This window comes from Elgaria multicarinata, chromosome 8, assembly GCF_023053635.1.
Source record: "Elgaria multicarinata webbii isolate HBS135686 ecotype San Diego chromosome 8, rElgMul1.1.pri, whole genome shotgun sequence".
NCBI lineage: Eukaryota > Metazoa > Chordata > Lepidosauria > Squamata > Anguidae > Elgaria > Elgaria multicarinata.
The window spans coordinates 37062339-37078609 of NC_086178.1; the positions used below are offsets into that span (position 1 = coordinate 37062339).

The window sequence follows — 16271 nt, forward strand, 5'->3', positions numbered from 1 at the left end:
TATAAAAAGCATATATTTGGAAATACAAGGTATCAACTGCTATTTAAGGTTACCAAACTCTCAGAGGTTCAGCACAAAATATTAAACTCCTGATTTCCACAGAAAGATTTAATGCCAATTCTTCAGTGTCAATCAACCATGAACAAAATTATACAAAAATTTCATACAAGATATCGAAACTGTTTAGAGAGATCAATCATACCTTTTTAGGAAGTGGTGTTTTCAAGATGGACAGTGACTCAGCAATGCAGTCTACAATTTCTTCAGCAGCTTCAGCATTATTAAGACAGAAAACCATTGCATCTCCAATATCATTCTTACGCGGTGTTAACCCACGCAGGATTTCCTCTAACTTGTCCCTCTGTCTAAAATTCCAGTTTCAAATTTTTAGAAAACTTAGCAAAACCTTTTCTGAATATTTATAAATGAGCCTTATAGTACATTATAATTTAGCTTTGAAATAATCTAGAACAACCTGCAATACATTTCTACTGAGATTAGAATTTCACACTTTCACACTTACGGAATATGAGTCAGAAAAAGGATGTTTACAATTTAATTACTTATAAGAATCATTGTGTTATGAGTCTCTCTCTCTCTTTCACACACACACACACACACACACAAAGATGGTCAGCTCTTCACATACTGCAATTTCTCTGTGAGCACCTACCTAAACACAGTGGGATTCTGCAGGTGGGCTATTATCTATCTAGGGGGGAAAGGATTATTACATTTTAAAAAATGCTTACTCCTCTTTAAGTGCACCCTTCTTGCTAGGCTCCTCTACGAATGCTTCTGGCTCTTGTTCTTCTGACATACCATGGAGATATGGATTTAAAGGAGGTGGCCTCCAAAATGAGCCATTTTTAAACATACGGAAGTCTTCAGTCCTCCATTTGGTTGGAGCATCACCCTAACGAACAAGCAAAAACAAACCAAGGTCAAAGCAACTGTTGGGATGGATCTTGACTTGCCCCTCTGCGAATGGAAGGGGCCCGTCCATCGCAAGGGAAACGTGATCCACTTCCGGGGGAGCAGCAGTGATTTTCTCTGATTCCAGTGGCCACCTCACCCCCAAAGCCAAACTCATGCTGTTCTGGAGGGCTGGGAAGTGGCACTGAAGGCTGCAGAAGGAGATGGGAATCTGAGAAAATCACTGCCTTGCTCTCTTTGTCTAGCGCCAATGGAGACAACCCAATATGTTATACCATCTATAAAGTTAGAAAATGCTGTTAAAAGTATTTCTTACCTGTAGAATTGAATAAAGCTTCCACCTGTAGTATACATGGGCTGGAGTCTGGTTCTCAAATAAAAACCTAAACAAAAAAGCAAAGTGTGGAATCAAAACAGGTTATTACTAAGAACAATGGTCAAGTGCTGACATAAGAAAAAACAGCCTTTTAAACTTCCAAAACAAAACTCACAATACAAAAACAAAAAAACCCAGTTTCTGCCACTAATTACATCCCTATCGGTATTTTTCTCTATCCAACAAAATTCAGTTTGGTGAGTCCTAGTTCTCACGAGCAGTAGGAGATGGTAAACAGGGGTATGGACTGCACCAATTCTGACTACTACTGAATACTCATGATAGAATGCTCCTCCATTAAAAAAAAGAAAAGGAAGGAAGGAAGATTCCTGCAAGTAGAAAACATGCCAAGGAAAAGGTTAGGCTAAAATCCTTTTCCGGTTTTTTAATGTCTTGAGTGGGTTTATGTTTTTTAAGAGAGGAAACGTCAGTCATCGGAGCCTACACCTGCAGTCTGAAGTTGTATATTTATTTTATTTTATTTATTTTATTTAAAATATTTATATCCCACCCTATATCACTAAGATCTCAGAGCGGCGTACATATAAAAACACACAGTAAAAAATAATAAATATACACAGTTAAAAACATAATCCAAGTTAAAACAATATATAATTTAAAAGCAATAAAAGCAGTTAAAACAATGTGTCAGTGAGTATTCTGCACACAGATTTACTAATTCATCTTCTGCTTATGAGAACTATGCCTAGAATAGGTTGTTTTGTTCGAAGGGCAAGTGAGCAATCAAGATGAAAACCAAAACAAGGGAGAAAAGTCTCAGGATGCTATAGACAAATTTATTGTGGAAAAGCCTGACACAATTTTGGCAGACATTGTATGTTACAACCTCTTGAAGAAAGCCAAACAAAAAGCATGAGGCTGAAACATGTCAGGTTTTTCCACAATAAATTTGTCTGTAGCATCCTGAGACTTTTCTCCCTTTTTTAGTTTTGTACGAATGGCCCTTATCAACAACTTTCTACAGTAAACAGAACGCGGGGGGGGGGGGGGGGAATAATCACCTGAACATGGGATTGTTGATTTCTCTGTTCATAATCATGGCTTCAAACATAGGTCCTTCACGCACCACAAACTCTATCATTCGATGTATCAGCGCAAGCAAATTCCTACAACAATAACACAGTTAAAGAAAAATTGATTCAGACCTAACACTATACAAACTACACTCCACCTAAGGTATTAATAAATGGAGAAGATTATTTTTGCTGTACAGTTAAGAAGATTATACAATTTAAGAATTTGGAGCTGTGTTCTAACCTTCAGTGATGGGCAAAAATAAAACTGAATTCAACAGGCCTTCAGTGATAAGCACTGGTATAAGAAAGCCCTGTGGCTCAAGAATTGTATTTCCAGTTTTTTAAAAAATAGATGGTTATTCATTTTTGCCTGAGTCAAGACTAATGAAATGCTATAAAAATTGCATATTTACAGCTTTAAACGAAATCAATATCATGCTCAAAGTTATAATTTATGTTTGATAAAATCTTCTGTTTAAGCCCAGTAAAAATTTAAAATACTGGCTTAAAAAGCTGATGTGTGTGGGCAGACACAACTGTGCAAGTGCAGATAATCAAAGTATGCGAGGAGAGAAGGTGGGAACAATTACGCTGCAGCATTGCTGACAGCTAACTGCACAAGCACCTGATCCTAATCCATTCCTTGGATAAGAAACCACTGGGAACTTAATGTGAGTGGGCTATAATTAAATGTTTAAGTATGTACAACATTAGGAAAACTACTGTATTCAAATGAGCATTTTTTAAAAATGGATGAAAAGGAAGTTATCATTAGTGACAACATTCCCTTTCGTTATAATTAAGGAGCCACAAAATCAAAACCCTATATACAGTTTTACTTCTTTACTGGGTACAATAAAAGATTTGATGTGACCATGAGTAAACATTTCAAATTCAATTCAAAGATACAAGTCTACAAATAAGAAATTGCAGAAATCAAATATTACAATTAAGAGTTAAGAGTGATTCTTATTTTGGAATTTCTCAGATTTCCAATATATTGGCTTGGATCCTAACTTAAGTTCACAGAAGGAAAGTTTCTCATGCCCCCTTCCCCCTACAGCCAATCACCTATCTTGGATCCTCTTGAACCATGTGAGATGGGGGCAAAGGGGCCACGTGGGGAGGGGAAAGCAGCCAAAATCTGGCCAGTCAATTTCTCCCTCTTCTAGCAACCTCCTGTGTCCCAACCCACATTGCTCAAGAGGAGCCCCCCACCACCACAAAGGCCTTTTGGGGGGGGGTAGGTGACTGTGGTAGGAAATACCAACATTCCTTCTGTGACCAGCTTTAATTTAACTTATTTTAAAAAGGAAGCCTTTGACACCAATCCAAAAAAGCATGAGATCCATACACAATGAGTTTGTGTTTTTAAAACAAACTTTGCTGAACAGCACCACTTTATGCTGTATTGAAAACTGCAGTTTACGCTTTCCAGAGTTAAAAAAGTAAGTCCCTGATGCAATATGGGTAAGGTGCTAAATAAATATATTTTAAACCCACAGTGTACGTGTACTCTTATGCACATGGATTGGGGTGCTCAGCTCTCTATATATATATATAGCTTCATGACGTACAAAAGGTGTTAGAAGAATAAAAATAGTTCATTTCCCCCCTTGCTGCCCAATTTCATCCTATCATAAATGTTATTTGCACTAAATCAAAGGAGTATTGGTTCTCTGCCACATTCAAAAGGTGTTTGTGACTACAAAGTGAGACGGATGCCCCATAATTTTAAAATTGCAATTATTCCCAAGTGTTACACTCAGCTTAAATCTTTTCACAAATCTTCAATGTGCATGACATTTCATATCAGGAGTTTTATCTAATCTTTATATTAATTGTTCACAAGTAATGCACATCTGTTTCTGACAAATTAAGCAAATACTAAAAGGAAAATATCTTCCTACCTTAATTATTGCTATGACTATTCTTACACAGATAAAGCATGCTGTAACTACTAGAAGCGGTCTAGAAATATTATCCTCAGCTCAGTTCTTAATAATTCTATTCTATTACCATCCGTAGAAGCACTGCTCAAAACATTCCAAATAATTCAGTCATCCTTTCATTCACTGCAGTTTTCTAGAGGTTTAAGTGGAAAGAATATCTGGGCACACACAAACTATATTTGAAGGTAATATAAATCGGTCATTTCTGGTTTTGACCTTTAAGTCCCTTCATGGCCTGAAAACTTGGTACTCAAAAGATCACCTCCTCTACATGTACCTACCCAGACCCTGAGATCACCTGAGCCCCTCTTCAGGTGCTCCCACCAAGAAGTAGAGAAGAGTGGCCACAGAATGCCCTTCCCAGAGAGGCCCACCTTGTACCTACTTTAATGTCCTTTCGGCACTGGGCAAAGACCATCTTACTTCCCCAGGCCTTTTAAATCATGTTATAGTCTTTAACTGTGTCTTAGCTCTGTGACTTTTATTCTCTTTTTGATTTTATCTGGTGCTATTTTAATGTTTCACTTTTTTCTTTTCTTTTTTACATTGTTGTTTTAAACTCACTATTTTATTTTCTGAGCTGGCCAAAGAAGGTTACAGGGCAGCCTATAAATAATGTAAATAAATTTAAAGCCTTCAAACATGAAAAGATTCATAGATGCAATGTTATAATGAAGTGCAACTTTCCCTTATCGTTTTCTTCTTGGTCCACTGAGGTTGCGATCCTAAGCATACTTACTAGACCAAGGAGTAAGACCCATAAACCAGAAAAAGATTGCGTTGCAAGTCTTTTTCTGAAGGCATCTAATCTTGCTTACAAAGTTTCAAAGGGCGAAATATTATGATGGGGGCAATGATTCCATTGGTAGAATTTAACAATACACAAATTCTCTCCTCGCTGGGGAACTGACCTCTCTTACATACCCCCAAAGCTGAATGGCCAGTCAGATACTGCACTCATTAGGTCAAGTTTCTGTTATATGGGGCAAGGCTTCATAATCAGTCAAGGTAAGGACCAACTCTACACATGTTACCTAAGGCTGAGCAAACTCAACTCTTCCTTGCATCCCTTTATTAGGTGTTGAAATTGTATTCTGTTTTTCTCCCAGATGTGTTGTCCTTGCTTGCCTATCACTTACGCCTCAAATATGTTTTAAGGGTGTGGGGTTTTTTTTAGGACTGAAGAAGATGGAACTCCTCCAGGAGGCTACAAAGTGCTCCAAAATTAAAGGCTGCATCAAAGCCAGGAGCAACATGACACTATGCCAAACTGCCTAGAGATAAATAAGGAAGTTACCAATTCCCGCTGTTCAAAGTTGGCTTTCCACACTCTGCTAAGCAGTATTTTAGATAAACAACTTATACTAGAAATGTAATTGGTTCTGCTAAAAAGTAAAAAGATGTACTGAAGTTCCTTATTAATGATTTCACCAACAGAACAGAATGTTTAGGAGGATCAAATGGTTTACTTCAGCAATATTTTCAAATACAGTTATTGATGTGCACAGGGATACTTTCTACTTCTACTATACAGTTTTAAAATGCTGCAGTGAATGAAACTGGAGCACTGCTTTCTATAAAACATCATGGCAATACTACTTTCATTGCTTATCAACAAAAAACTAAGTAAAGGTTTGCAAACACGCTCTACTCGCCCCACCTAAACTATCTCATATCACTAGAAGTCTTCAACATTGGACACTGTAACTCCTCTAAGTTATGTTAATACTATATACATCCTGGAAAAGATGTTTACACTGCTACCTTAAAAACGTACAAGCCTTGCTACTAGTATAGTGAATGTTCATGGCAAAAAAAACAGTGTTGTACAAAAGGATGATAGTTTAAAAATCTCAAACATTAAGCTGGCCAACAAAAAAGTCTTTCAGTTATAATAAAACCACATTAATTGGAGCCGATCGTACCAATGTCTGGTCAAAAACTGTATACTTTCCCAATCCATCCCATGATGTTTTCCTGGTCCCCCGCTGCCGCAGACAGTTCAGCTGGTGTTGCTCACCAAGGCCAATGTCAAAGAGAATTTGGAATTCTTTGGTGCTCATTTATTTTAAACAAGTGTTTGTGTTGCTATGTTTGAGAAGAGTTTTGTGCTTGGCTGAGCAAGGGTATGCCTATCACTTACCCCACTCTAACCCTAAATTGCATTACTCTAAATTGCGCCCCCCCCCCAAATACTTAGAAGAGCATTGGACTCTGTGGTTATGTATTTAGACACTTCTAGGAAATAATGAGTTCTAATCTGGCAAAGAACACCACAATTACTGATGGCTATGTTCTAGCCTTCAACAGATTACAAAAGAGAACATCTTTTATCCCAACCTCAATAGCCCAAATCTCCTAATGATCCCAGTTTGGCACCCTTCCATGAAACCCCATAACAAAAGCAGCATTCCTGTATTTCTGATCATCTGTATAGTTAAAATCTATCGGATACCCCCAGGCTATTTGGATAAGTGAAGCAGTACTACTATGCTACCATCTCATTAAGCCATTAAACTGTAAGCAATCCTGAATATCATCCAGAATTTTACTGAAATATATTAACCCAGCTTTCCCCAACTTGGGACTCTCTACATGTGTTGGACTACAACCTCCATCATCTCCATACTACCTGGGGATGGTGGTAATTGAAGTCTAGCAGATCTGGGGGGTCTGGTTTGGAGAAGAGTGGACTAGTCTTTGTGTTTACCTGCTAAAATAATTCCATATATAGTCCGTTTAATTCATCATTTGAACTAAAATACTGGTGACATTCAAGTGAAACATCAGCTTTAATATAGACAACAAACCTCAACATTTTTACTTCAAGCCTAGGTAATGTAAATCAACCATTGCTCAGTCCAGCCTAAACTTTTCCTCAACATCACACTTTCTGTAAAATTCCAAAGGGGATATTTGCTATATTTAGATCAGTAATAATAAAGAAAAACATGTACCTTTCTGTTGGGATAACCACTTTGACTATGGCTTGCGACAGAGTCTGTATATGAAGTCACATCAGATAATAAACATAGAATATGTGAGTATTGTTAACAAGTAACAAGCAAAAAATACATATGCATTGAAAATACTACACATCTATCACAAGTTTTGCAGGCAATCACTGCTGCGAAGTTATACACTACGCAATTACATTAAGAGCAAACGGCAGTGTGTAGTGAACCACAAAAGGTTCACTAATTTCAAAGTACAAGAACATTCCTGACAGAATGCACATCAATGAACTGTACAACTACTATACTGATAATAATGGCCCCAATCCAAAGGAGCAGGCAGGAAAATCCATGCGTACAGCAAAGCTTTTACTTTTTCGAACAGCAGTTCCCCTCTACTGCATCAGTAGCTGTGTCCAAATGCCTCTTGAGTTTTGGAAACAGTTTCCCAGCACAACATGGGAAAGTGCTTAAAGAAATCAAAACCTTGCTGTGCCCAGACAAGCCCACTGCATGCATATGAAGGGACTTTCTGAATGGAGGCCAACATTAAAACAAAACAAAAAACCTTCTGTCTTTCTATTTAGTATTTTGTTCCTGTGCAAACTAATGTTCACGATTGTTTAACCATGCTTAAAGGGATCAAGCTGTGGGATTACATGCTCCTACTCTCCACCCCCTGCCTTCTGCAGACTGAATTCTCCCAACCTACACCATCGGCTTTAACCATGTTTAAGCATTACATCTACAGTAATACTGACTAGAGCTAAGGCCAACCAAGGCTCTCACTTAACCAGGATATGAATCCAGTTTGGAGTCCTGGTTTCAGAGCCTGCTTATACGAAGGGTCCCCTGGATAGCCTTAACTACAACTAACATCACTGCCAACGCAACACTTAACCATGGTTAAGGCCAACAGTGATAATTTGCACTCTAAAAAAGGAAGGAGGAGGGAGCATGCAATCCTGCAGCTTGCTCCCAATTCAATCAGGAGTGTTACATTTGCACTGGCCCTTAGTTCCCAAGCCTTCCAAGCCTAAGAAACCTTACAAAGTATTAAATCAATGTGGCTTGTCACTTGTGTTTAAGAGATACTTACCATTTACTGACGTGCTAAAATCTGATATCCTTTTAAATATCCTGACATTCTGACAGCTATCTTCAACAACTGACTTGATGTCTGAAATAGCTTTCTACACGGAAACTATTTATGAGCTAACCCTAGTGTTAATTTATCTGCCTGATTTTAAAATTTAGCTTTTAAAATGAAATAATTTAGGTACTGCAAAATCTGGCAGCTAGCAAAAGGGGGACATAGGAGAAAAAAAACCAGGGAGCGTGGAGGGGGAAAAAATGTGTGGTGGCCAGATTTAAAAGTGCAATTAAAAACAAGGCCCAATTCTGTGGCCTAAACATACCAAGGCAAGACCTCGGGAATGAGGCTCCTTAAACTAAGGCAGGGAACAATTCAGTTTCTCTAAGAATTGGACAGTGCAATTCTATAACACAATTTCAAAGGCTACCATAGATTTAGCATTTATAAGGCGAGGTATGGCCCTGGGTAACTTTTTACCTTCTCAAAATCCTCCTTGTTTTTGGGTGGTGGCAACATTGGAGCATTAGGGTTCTTCAATCTCTCTCTGGGCTGAGCATTGAATGGCAGTCCCGACGGCGGTGGTGGCAGAGTGTGCTCCATCATGGAAGGAGGAATGTATATAGGATGTGGAGGTATAGGAACAGCTTTGCCCCAGCCAAGTTTCATTTCAAAAGACATGATCATCTTGCCTGGCAAATGAAAGGTTGTACTGGTTTAGAAATGTGTCAGTAGGCAACGATACCACTATTTAGTGGTTCATACTTAAGTTCATCGGTAATCTCACTTGACAACGTATATCACAATTACAGAAATAAAGCCGCCTGTTGCCAAAACGCAAATTCTCTGCACATCCCCACACGCCCAGCTTTCGTTAAGAAAACAAGAATATGAAGTTTGGATGGACATACTGTGGACATCCTGCAATAAATTCAGCACTGCAGGCTTGAAAGACAAGCCCACATCATAATATTTCTAAAAGAAACATAGTGCTATTTGTAGCCCGGTAAACATTTTGCACATCTAAAATGATTACATTTCAGACAATTCATACATGATCGTTCTAACTGAGCTGGGTTAGGCGTGATGTTTTTTTTTAGATCTACTTAACTGAGTATGTATTAAATAATTTCCTCTGTGGAAGAACACAAACACCTGAAATATAACAGAAATCTTAAAACCAATAAAACAATAGGCAGGTTCACACAATCACGGAGGGAAAATAAGCCACAGAGACTTATTTTCCTTCCCCGCATGTGCTGTTTGCGAGCTGCGTAATTAGCATAATTACTCTGGCCAGCAAAAGTGGCTTGTACTAGGGTTGTGGGGTAGTTTGTCAACCACAGCCATCAACCCACCTTGCTGGGTTGAGATGTCATGACAACTTGCATCCAACAAGGCTCATTATGCTAATTAGGCAGCTCGCAACTAGCATGGGTGGGGAAGAGAAAAAAAGCCATGGTTATTTTCCCTCCCCGCATGCTAATCATAAGCTGCCTAATTAGCATAATGATCATCACTAGGTGTGGGTTGTCATGATATCCAAACCCGCACCTACTGACTTCACCTAAAAAGTGCCAGATCCAGATTTTTATTAAGCCCCAGACTGTACTGGGGACATTCTAGCTTCCACCCAAGTTTTATCTACGCAAGTCATCACTAGTCCTAGCCCATAGACTAGTGGACTATTCACTGGCATGCTCTTTTTCCTACCAACACAACATTTAGGAACTGCTCCACACTGGACAGGACAACTCAGGCAGCTTTTTAGATTGCAGGGATTTGGGGAGGGATCCAATTTATTTTTGTGAAATACTAATACACTTGCATAGGCTATACAAAAATATTTGGTTTCCTGCAGTCCTTCCCTCAGGCAACTCGAAAGGAATTCCAATGCCAGTTGCCAGCCTTTCCCTTTGATAAGCTGGTACCCACACAATGGAAAGAGTGACTACGTTTCACCCAAGTTGGCTCCATAAGAGTTTTCTTAAATTTAGGGAGTCTCACAGTGAAAAAATTCAAGAACACCTCACAGTGAAGATAATCCCCTTCTCCCCCCACCAATAATCTCCACACAAAAGATACAATGTTTCTTCCAGTGTTCCTTCCAAGATGACATTGAGGTTATTTTAAATCTTCTATTACCGTTTAAATTCTTTAGTGCGCGCTCAGCATCTCTCCTGTTCATGAAGGCAACAAAGCCACAATTCCTCTCTCTCGCCCTTTCTTCATCAGTTCTTGGCCACATAATTTTGACACTGGCTAGAGGTCCAAAGCGTCCAAATTCTTGACACAACATCTCTTCATTCATCTATGGGAAACAGGCACAAACCTGCATGAGGTGTTTCTCACAGTTATGAAAGTATTTTCTTTAGTCTATAAGTATTGCTAAAGAAAGTATTTTCTTTAGCAAGAGGAAAGCAATTGAGGGACTCATAAATACAAGTGTCCTGATAAAGGAGGCCATTCACACGCCAGATATGCTTTGAAGGCTCATTCTTATAGCAAAAAACCATGGTTTGGAATTGGCTGATACACATATTGTAGCTAGCAATATTTTTTTAACCTTGACTATCTTGTTTATTTTCACAGTGGTGTGGCAATTCATCCTGCAACTTAATCCCAGGAAACGAGGATGGTTGACCAAAAAAAAAGGCTGCCAGACATATACTGGTCCAGCAGCCAGGATGGTATGGAGTTGGCAGCACTACTGACCACACCTCCAATGACATAGCAAGGAGGACTTTGCAGCTGGGTGAAATGGGGTGGCTGGAGGAGACAGAGGGTCCATGGCTGGCCACAAAGCAGAGAGGCACAGAAGCATTAGCCAACAGCAGCGAATGGGGGTGGGAAAGATGGACTTCTCCCCCGCACTATGGCTTTCATGTAGGACATGAGTATGCTGTTTATTTAGCTCCACCAATGTTTTACTAAGTGGGAAGAGGGTGGAGAAGGAAGGAAGCTGTTGTGTAAGCATCTTCAGAATTAAGTTATTACAATTTGTACTATACTTTTCATTGTATTTGAACTGAAGGATAAAGGTAAAATGAATGTCTTAACACTTGGAGAAGTATCTTTATAAAAACTCTCTGGGTGAAAAAAAAAATAGGCCAAGTTTAACAAATAAATGGTAGTTAATTACATTTGTGTAGACCAGCAAATAGGGCTGAAGTCTCTACTCAGCCACTGATTCATAGGATAGTTTTATGCAGATAACTATCTGAATTTCCTAGCTGAAAAATGAGAATAGTGACCTCTCATGTTGGCTGAATAAAAACATTTACATACAAATGTTGTGCAGAATATATACAACATTTGCATATTGCAGACATGAGAAGCAATGTAAAGTTAACGTAGGAAAGATTGGTCTAAAAGCTCTTCAACAACTATAATTATTACCTGGGGATTAATGTTTCCAAGGTACAAATTTGTTGTACTTGGATCTCCTACATCATGTGAACCTGGAGCGTAGTCATCCAGTACTAAAACAAGGAAAACAAGATGTAATCCAAAGCATACATTTTAAATTAATAAAATATTTTAATTAAATAGTTATGAAACTATATTACCACCCGAAGATCTGTTTCTTCTTGAAGGCGCATCCACTAAGGAAAAGACAGAGTGCCTTTTTAGTCCCAAGTTTTCAAAGAATGAAAATACCATAATAAAATAATGACTACTTACTGGAACGGCGCTGACCATCTGAATCTGACTGAGGTGGCTCAAAACGACTTAATCTACCTTTGGTTTTATGCCTTTCATCACGCTCTTCTTGAATTCTATAGAAAATATTTTATAAAAGTGGTAACTGGATACAATCCTAGGTGGTCAAAGTTAAAGGCTTTTCTTTTAAACAACTGACACACCAGTTTTAAACAATCGTATTTTACTATAAGGAAACAATCTTAAAAACTGAACATAGTATGGGACAATTCTTCAATTATCATGCTGTCCACACCAGAAGCAACACCCATCAGCATTTTTGCTCAAAATTTTTCTTAGAGACCGAGGACAGCTCCATCGGGCCTGGATGGTCCTTTTACACCCCCTGGTGGTTGAAGCAAGAAATGCTTTCCCTTTCTCTCATAGGTCATGGTGCCACATTGGCTGCTATGGCCATGGCATGAAATTGTATTGAATCTAGATTAGCATCAGCTATGAAAATTAAGCCTTTGTTAGCTGTTAGAGCATCTTGTGGAGTCTATCAAAATCTTGAGTCTAGGCAGAAACTACTCGGAGGACAAGTGCAAGTGCCTCATGGACTTCTGCAAACCTGAGTGTCTTTCGCCTTAATCCCTCAAAGGGGTGTCTCACCATCCTTGGGTATAATGGCCCCTGATAAGGGAGATACAGGAATACTTGCTAAAGGATCCTCTATAGCCTGTGGTAAGGTATAAGCTTTTCAAGCAAAATGCTTAGGGCCTGTTTTACTATTTAGAGGTGCATCCAATTTTGATTTAACTATATCATTCAAGGACACTGGAAAAAGCACAGCTTTCCAAGGGACTCTGCTTCTGTGGCACTCGGTCCTGAGTGGGAGAACCCAAATCTAGAGAAGATATGGCCTCTTCATTTACAAGAGCTTTCAACATTTTTTTAAAAGTTCTTCAATTGTTTCCCTTTTCCATACAAAGTCCTTTAGAGAAAATAATGAGGGGAACTAAGGAGGGGTCTGCTTAGAAAAAAAATCTCAGGGAAGCCCTTATCAGTCAAGAGAGTTTTGAAAAACTAGTGCTGCATCAGCGTTTTGCTCACAAATTCCCTTGGAGACTAAGAAGAGCTCCATCAGGCCTGGATGGCCCTTTTCTGCCATCTGGTGGCTGAAGCAAGAAATGCTTTCCATTTCTCTCACAGGCCATGGTGCTACTTTCTTACACCTGGTTCACACATAACTGCTAACTAAGGGTTAAACAACCCATAATTAGCCGTGTCCATATGGAAGCAAGCAAGTGCACTGACCCCCACTGCTACCACTTTGTAAACAACACAGGAATGCCCTGTTCCTGGGTTATTGCCGTGGCATGCAAATCTAGCACTCAAGAGTTGTTTAGATTAAACAAGCCAGAGTGTGGAGTTTGCACATGACGATAACCCAGGCATGGGGCATCTGAGTTGTTTAGCAAAATGGAAGTGGGCAGGAGCTAACACATCCGATTCCAAATAATAATAATAATAATATATTTATTTCTTACCCGCCTCTCCCTTTGGATTGAGGTAGGGAACAACATTAGTACAGGAATCAACACATCTTAAAAATTCTTGATTTTACATTGATCTTCTGTAGTTGGGGAGGAGTTTGGGGAAGCAAGGTATCCCCAACTTCCTTTCCTCCCCTCCGGAGAAAAATCTGGAGAGGGTTTTTGTAGGTTCACAGGGGGAAGTGGTGGGAGGAAGCTTCCCTTCTATGAATTTCCTTGGCAGACCACTCTTATGTGAGTTTACTCAGAACTAAGTCCCACAGTGTTCAGTGGGACTTACTCCTGGGTAAAGGTGTGCAGGATTGAAGCATAAGTTACTTTAGGATTCAAGCCCATGTATTTATATTGCATTTCTAACATTGAAATACTGTATAATTCTTGTTGCATTTTTAATAGGAAGAAATGGGGGAAGTTACATTCTCCTGTTTGATATGGGAAACCCACTTCCCCCTGTGAACCTACAAAAACCCTCTCCAGATTTTTCTCCGGAGGGGGAGGAAAGGAAGTTGGGGATACCTTGCTTCCCCAAACTCCTCCCCAACTACAGAATTATCCCCCTTTTCCATCCTCTCCAAGGTCGTCTTTGCAGGACAGGGAGCGTGGACTCCTGGGTCTGATGTCAGAGCACTACTTATGGCCCCCCAGGTACTGTCTAGGGGGCATAGGATTGCTCTCTTAGTATGTTTTAAATCTATAATATTATTAGTAGATGTTGTAAAATATCAAGCTACTTCTATAAACTTATGAGTCAAGGTACATTTGGGTTTGAGTTGCAGGCTATCGTGTAATATAAACTGAAGCTGAATCATGGCAAGCCGGAAGCCTTGTGGGTGAGTAGTTCCTGGGCCCAGGAGATAGCCTCATTGCCAGTTCTGGATGGGGTTGAACTTCCTTGAAGGATCAGGTTCATAGCTTGGGGGGAGTACTAGATCCATCATTGTCGCTGGAAGTCCAAGTGGCCACGGTGGCTCGGAGTGCCTCCAGCAACGGCATCTTCTGGACAGAGATAGCTTGGCCACAGTGGTAAAGGCGTTAATAAACTCAAGACCGGATTACTGCAATCTGCTTTATGTGGGGCTGCCCTTACTGCTGCTCCAGAAGCTGGAGCTAGTGCAGAACGCAGCAGCTTGGCTGTTGTCAGGAGTTCCCCTTTTCAGTATGTAACTCATGTGCTGAGGGAACTGCACTAGCTGCCAATTAGCTACCGGGGCAGGTTGGTACCAAGATACCTGAGACAGTGCCTTCTCCCTTACTAACCTGCCCAGTTACTAAGGTCATCAGAGGACACACTCCTGGTGGTTCCACATGGACCTATGGCCCGACTGGAGTCCACCAAAAGAAACTTTAGTGTGGTGGGCCCTTCTTTTTGGAACTCCCTACACCTGGAGGTCAGGCAGGTGTCAACACTATGCTGCTTCCGCGCCTCCTGAAAACAAATATTTTCAAGGAAGCATTCCTCAGCTGACCAGCCACCAGTTTTTATTGGTACTTCCTTTTAAATCGATCAATTTTGATTAGCTGTTTTCTCTCTTTTTTTATTATTAATCTTTTGCTGTTTTATTCTTATGTTCACCGCTCCAGAATCTGTTTTAGATATGGAACGGTATATAAATGATGCAAATAAATAAATATAAGCTGCTAATTGGTTTTATTTTTGCTCTTCTAGAAATATGTTTTATGCAGCATTTGCAGCCTTTTTAATAATTGTATTTTCTATTTAAATATTGTATTTTCTATTTAAATATTTAATATTTTCTATTTAAATAATAATTGTATTTTCTATTTAAATATTTTCTAGTTAAATGCAATATTTAACGAATTCAATAAATAAAAACTCCTTCCTTCAGTGGGTTGGATCCAGAGTAACTAGTTGAACCTACACCCTACTGAAATCAGTGCGAGAACTTAGTCATGACTGATGTTCCATTAATTTCAGAGGGAACTAAGTTCAACAAATGATATAGATCCAACTCGATAACAGTTGCATGCACAATTCAAAATCACACAGGTGGCACATTGGTCCCCTTAACATATAGAATCTTTGATTTCAAAACTTAAATGCTTTATGTTTATGAACCATTTAAAAATTTGTTTCAATACTTCAGTGCAACTTACTGATGGCAGTCCTATTACACAGTTCATTGCACTGTAATTAAAGTAATTGACACAAATCTCTTAAGAACCCAAGAAAAGATTTTATTATGGTATCTAATTTTATCATTCATGCATTGTCTACAGTCTAACAGCTTAAAGATACCTTATTACATTATTTATATAAAAGTGATCTAGCTCAAGATACAAGCAATACACTGTGTACTAACAGGATTCAGACTGTCATGTTCCACCACTAATTAAATTTAAATCATCAATTTATGATGAATCCTCTAGACATACTAAGTCTGCTTCTGATAATTTGCATGTTCCACATTTAAATTTTTATTCCTAAAAATGTATTATTTATTTAGAGCATTTTAACCTTCTAAAGTGTGTTGTTTAATGTTTTTACAATTCTTAATGTTCTTCCTTTTACTGTTTCGTGGGTTTATTATTTGATGGCACTGATGGATCTTTATGAGGTAAAGTGGTATATAAATGCTAACAAGTAAATAAATAATCCCCCACACACACTTCAGACAATTAGTAACCTGGTTTAGATGACATGACAGCCTATCAGGGGTTAATTTACCCACAAGGGTCCAGGTATGCTGCCCGCCATTATGAATAC

At 39.0% G+C, this 16271-nt stretch overlaps 1 protein-coding gene across 4 annotated transcripts in view; it reads right to left on the reverse strand.

The window, feature by feature from the left end:
- Positions 1-16271, reverse strand: part of U2SURP (U2 snRNP associated SURP domain containing) — a 42885-nt gene that overhangs the window by 16042 nt on the left and 10572 nt on the right. For 2 of the 4 annotated variants that reach the window (XM_063132151.1, XM_063132149.1), the window contains exons 7-16: positions 12033-12127; positions 11918-11953; positions 11748-11830; positions 10494-10659; positions 8829-9040; positions 7259-7302; positions 2335-2439; positions 1253-1319; positions 753-916; positions 203-365 (exon numbers count right to left, since the gene is read on the reverse strand). In XM_063132151.1, the coding sequence (XP_062988221.1) occupies positions 203-365; positions 753-916; positions 1253-1319; positions 2335-2439; positions 7259-7302; positions 8829-9040; positions 10494-10659; positions 11748-11830; positions 11918-11953; positions 12033-12127 (1135 nt within the window). Of the gene's footprint in view, positions 1-202; positions 366-752; positions 917-1252; positions 1320-2334; positions 2440-7258; positions 7303-8828; positions 9041-10493; positions 10660-11747; positions 11831-11917; positions 11954-12032; positions 12128-16271 lie in introns of those variants that run through there. The other 2 variants (XM_063132150.1, XM_063132154.1) reach the window with 2 other exon arrangements.